A 5,000-nucleotide genomic window follows, 5' to 3' on the forward strand; every position below is an offset into this window, starting at 1 on the left:
ACTAGCTTCTACAAGCGGCAACATACAGGAAGATGCAGCCCTCCCACTCTATCTACAGTACAAACAGTGCAGGATGTGTAGGCAGTATGAGAAAAGGAAGGTTAAGACAAACCATGTGCAGCATCTGGCAATTTGCTTCTGCCGTAACCACAGGTGTCCTTCCGAATCTCTTTATGTTATCTAAAGGATGGTTATTTCTTTCATATTTGTTTACACACAAACAAGAAAAAAAGTTGCTGTTTTCCCTTCCATAACACTGCAACAATTCTATCACACTAGGTATACAAAATATAATGAACTGATATAGACCCTACTGTGTACTACAGTTATAGTCTATTACAACAATGGTAAAGCCTGTCAGATAGCATGTATGTCTCACTATATAGTAAAACATATTGTGAAAACAAAAATAGATCTAGAAGTGTAATGAGAATGAAAGAGAGCATGAAAGGTTGCAATATGTCAAATGAAGTTCCCGCACTCTTAACATAAAACCTTCTTGGGTGCCGAGTAGGTGAAACTAGTGCTCATCCTAGTTCGTGTAAGAAAATCTATCCCCATCTGCAAAGGGTTAAATGATAAAATTCTGTAAACCATGAAAAATATGGCAAAAAGTATTTAAAAAATGTCAAAATGTTTAATGTAAACACATCATTATTTCAGCTTAAATTGTTCTCAAGTAGACAAAATAAAATGTATATTTTTTCTGTGTGTATGTGTCCATGAAGCTATGAACTCTGCTGCTCTTTAGGGGTTAAATAACATCTACAATGATCTCTGTGAAGAATGTATACATTTTCATAAGCATTTACTAGAATGTGTTAGGTTTGAATGAATGAATTCCCAAAAGCAGGAGATTCTGGATATCAGTTGCTAATGCCTGACCTCAATTTACAGTTACTAAACCAGGTTTAGAATCTTTGTGAAAAAAATATCTTTTTTTTTTATCCACAACAGATTCATTTCACACCAAAAGGTGAATGACTTTCCTGGAACTGGTTCTGTATTAGAGTATGAAATTTCAGCTCTGAATCAAAAGTGTTTAGGTTGATGATAAACTTTACATATGATATAGTATCTCCATACATTTTTACTTCCTCTAAATCATCAAAGGAACATCATCCCTGTAAAACAAAGAGAATATATGCCTCATTAACTATACTCACTTGGCTAGTTCTCTCGCTGCTGTTTTAGTCAAGCCCTTGACAGCAGCTTTGCTTGCTGCATAGTTGCACTGGCCAATGTTGCCAGTCTTGCCAACAATACTAGACAGATTTACTATGGCTCCTTCATTCAAACCATGTTCAACAAGCGTGCCTGCTACCAACTGTGTGACTAAGAATGATCCCTGACATAAAAGAGACAAACAAAGATAAACTGCATGTGTGATTAGATTATTTCATAAAATTATTTTCATTCATATCAATTACACTACTACATAAATGTTGTTGTCTTTTAAATACATAAGGCAGATCACAACAATAGCAGAAAAACTTATATGATCTGTACAGAATCAAATATGATCATTTGTTAAAGAACTATGTAACAGGATTCTAAAGTATTCCGTCAACCACTCTCAACAATTCAAAGTTCCAGTAGAATAAATACTAAAAAAATATATGCTTTTCCAATCGAAATAAAATGAACGAGAAATACCTTAACATTGACATCCAAAACATCCATGAATGACTTTTCATCCATCTGCAGCAGGAAGTTATCTCGGGTAATGCCAGCAGCATTGGCAACAAGACTTGGAGGAGCACTGAACTTTTCAACTGATGCCTTGATTGCCGAAGATACAGATACTTTCTCTGCAACATCCATGCTGACTGCCAGGTGATTACTGGGATCTGATGAAGGAACCAAGTTTCAGTATATGTGTGATGGGTGGGGGATGAATATTGAGGGAGGAGAGAGAGAGCAAGAGAAAGAAGGAGGGAGTGGTAGTGGGAAAGAGAGGTAGAGGAAGAATGAGAGGGAATGGGAGAAGATGAAGATGAAAAGGAGAAGGAGAAGGAGAAGGAGAAGAAGGAGAAGGAGAAGAAGGAGAAGGAGGAGGAGGAGGAGGAGGAGGAGGAGGAGGAGGAGGAGGAGGAGGAGAAGGAGAAGGGAGGAGGGGAAGGAGAAGAGGAGAGGAGGAGAGGAGGAGGAGGAGGAAGAGGAAGGAGGAGGAGGAGGAGGAGAGGAGGAGAGAGGAGGAGGAGGAGGAGGAGGAGGAGAGAGGGAGGTGAGGAGAAGAAGGAGAGGAAGGAGAAGGAGAAGGAGGAGAGGAGAAGGAGAAGGAGGAGGAACGGAAGGAGAAGGAGGAGGAATGAAAGGAGAAGGAAGAGGAAGGAGAAGGAAGGAGAGGAGAAGGAGAAGGAGAAGAGAGAAGGAGAAGGAGAAGGAGAAGAAGAAGGAGAAGGAAGGAGAAGGAGAAGGAGAAGGAGAAGGAGAAGGAGAAGGAGAAGGAGGAGAAGGAGAAGGAGAAGGAGAAGGAGAAGGAGAAGGAGAGAGAAGGAAGAAGAGAGGAAGAAGGAGAAGGAGAAGGAGAAGGAAAGAAGGAAGGAGAAGGAGAGAGAAGGAGAAGGAAAAGAAGAAGGAGAAGGAGAAGGAGAGAGAGAAGAAGGAGAAGGAGAAGAGAAGGAGAAGGAAAAGAAAGAGAAGAAGGAGGAGAAGGAGAAGGAGGAGAAGAAGGAGAGAAGGAGGAGGAGGAGGAGGAGGAGGAGGAGGAGAAGGAAGAAGGAGAAGGAGGAGAAGGAGAAGGAGAAGGAGAAGGAGCGGAGAAGGAGAAGGAGAAGGAGAAGGAGAAGGAGAAGGAGAAGGAGAAGGAAAATGAAGAGAAGGAGAAGGAGAAGGAGAAGGAGAAGGAAGAGAAGGAGGAGAAGGAAGAGAAGAGGAGAAGGAAGAGAAGGAGAAGGAAGGAGAAGGCGAAGGAGAAGGAGAAGGAGAAGGAGAAGGAAGAGAAGGAGAAAGGAAGGAGAGGAGAAGGAGAAGAAGAGAGAAGGAGGATGAGAAGGAGAAGGAGGAGGAGAAGGAGGAGAAGGAGAAGGAGAAGGAGAAGGAGAAGGAGAAGGAGAAGGAGAAGAAGGAGAAGGAGAAGGAGGAGAAGAAGGAGAAGGAGAAGAAGGAGAAGGAGGAGAAGGAGAAGGAGGAGGAAGAGAAGGAGAAGGAGAAGGAATAGGAGAAGGAGAAGGAGGAGGAGAAGGAGGAGGAGGAGGAAAAGGAGGAGGAAGAGGAAAAGGAGGAGGAGGAGGAGGAAAAGGAGGAGGAGGAGGAAAAGGAGGAGGAGAAGGAAAAGGAGGAGGAGGAGGAGGAGGAGGAGGAAGAAAAAGACAAAGACAAAGACAAAGACAAAGACAAAGACGAAGAAGAAGAAGAAAAAGAAGAGAAGGTAACTGATTGTGAGGTCACTTTGACTCTCACCAGATTATTTTTTTTATACCCATTAGTGTTTCACTTATTCTTTATGACTTATCTTTAACTTTTCTCAATCTTAAACCAGTCCTTATTTCAATATTTTCTAGGAATATTTCTGCCTTCTTAATATAATAAGACTGACTAAAGCAATTGAAAAAGCACTTCTAATTTATCTGATCTTTCAATAATCATATACAGCCACATACCAATCAGACATATAAAAGAAAAATACTCACTGATAAGCATGTCGACAGTCTCCTGAGCTGCTCCAGAATTCACGTCTGCAGCCACCACTCGTGCTCCTTCTCTCGCTAATATACGGCACACGGCCCGTCCTATCCCACTCCCTCCACCTGGAAATTAAAACATTATATACCCCTTACCTCTACCTTATTTGTTATAGCATGGGAATAACACCTGAGAAGGTTTAGAGTTGAGTATTTATCAACAAAACAAAGAGAATACTCTTTTCGTCCCTTCATGGTGCTAGTCTATCGTAATTCTACTATGGCCTCTTTGCACCGATTGTGTTTGGTTATTCTGCAATCCTCTGGGCAAGCTAAATCTTGGAACCTAGGAGAAAATACGTAAAGAAATCGATCTGGCAGTGATAAGTTTGGTTGGTTTACAGAGGTTGGTTTCTGAGTTTCCATTTACGCTCGATCACTCGAGTCAGGGATCTCACCCTTTTGGCCAGGGTGAGGCACACTGTTTTTTTTGTGCAGATTCTATCCCTTTTTCTAGATCTTAAATTTCTTTTCCAGAACCTATCACTTTTACGCAGGTTGAGAAGGGATACAGTCTATGGTCGTCTAGATTTTGATAATTATTTACATTCCTTTACATCAAAACCGTTTTGAAGCCAGAACTGTAATGTAACTAATTTGGGAGGCTGGAGAGCCAGATGTGGTTCTGGGACTAGGGCTATGTCTGGCCAACGTTACATCTAGATAGGCCTATGTCTGGCTAGGGGGGCTATGTCTGACTAAGGCAACATCTGGCTAGGGCTATGTCTGGCTAGGGCTATGTCTGGCTAGGACTATGTCTGACTAGGGGGGCTATGTCTGGATAGGGCTATGTCTGGATAGGGCTATGTCTGGATAGGGCTACGTCTGGATAGGGCTACATCTGGATAGGGCTATGTCTGGATAGGGCTAAGTCTGGATAGGGCTACATCTGGATAGGGCTATGTCTGGATAGGGCTAAGTCTGGATAGGGCTACGTCTGCATAGGGCTACGTCTGGATAGGGCTACGTCTGGATAGGGCTACGTCTGGCTAGGGCTACGTCTGGATAGGGCTATGGCTGGCTAGGGCTATGTCTGGATAGGGCTACGTCTGGATAGGGCTACGTCTGGATAGGGCTACGTCTGGCTAGGGCTACGTCTGGCTAGGGCTATGTCTGGATAGGGCTACGTCTGGCTAGGGCTACGTCTGGCTAGGGCTACGTCTGGCTAGGGCTACGTCTGGCTAGGACTATGTCTGGATGGGGCTACGTCTGGCTAGGGCTATGTCTGGCTAGGGCTATGTCTGGCTAGGGCTATGTCTGGCTAGGGCTATGTCTGGCTAGGGCTACGTCTGGCTAGGACTATGTCTGGATCGG

At 43.3% G+C, this 5,000-nt stretch overlaps 1 protein-coding gene across 2 annotated transcripts in view; it reads right to left on the reverse strand.

Moving 5' to 3' along the window:
* Nucleotides 1-5,000, reverse strand: part of LOC122263793 (estradiol 17-beta-dehydrogenase 8) — an 8,006-nt gene that overhangs the window by 2,401 nt on the left and 605 nt on the right. For both annotated transcript variants that reach the window (XM_043032406.2, XM_043032407.2), the window contains exons 2-4: nt 3,636-3,752; nt 1,657-1,850; nt 1,167-1,348 (exon numbers count right to left, since the gene is read on the reverse strand). In XM_043032406.2, the coding sequence (XP_042888340.2) occupies nt 1,167-1,348; nt 1,657-1,850; nt 3,636-3,752 (493 nt within the window). The remainder of the gene's footprint in view (nt 1-1,166; nt 1,349-1,656; nt 1,851-3,635; nt 3,753-5,000) is intronic.

This window comes from Penaeus japonicus, unplaced genomic scaffold (assembly GCF_977035675.1).
Source record: "Penaeus japonicus unplaced genomic scaffold, GWHDUDI00000001_assembly GWHDUDI00000020, whole genome shotgun sequence".
In the NCBI taxonomy this organism is placed as follows: Eukaryota; Metazoa; Arthropoda; class Malacostraca; order Decapoda; family Penaeidae; genus Penaeus; species Penaeus japonicus.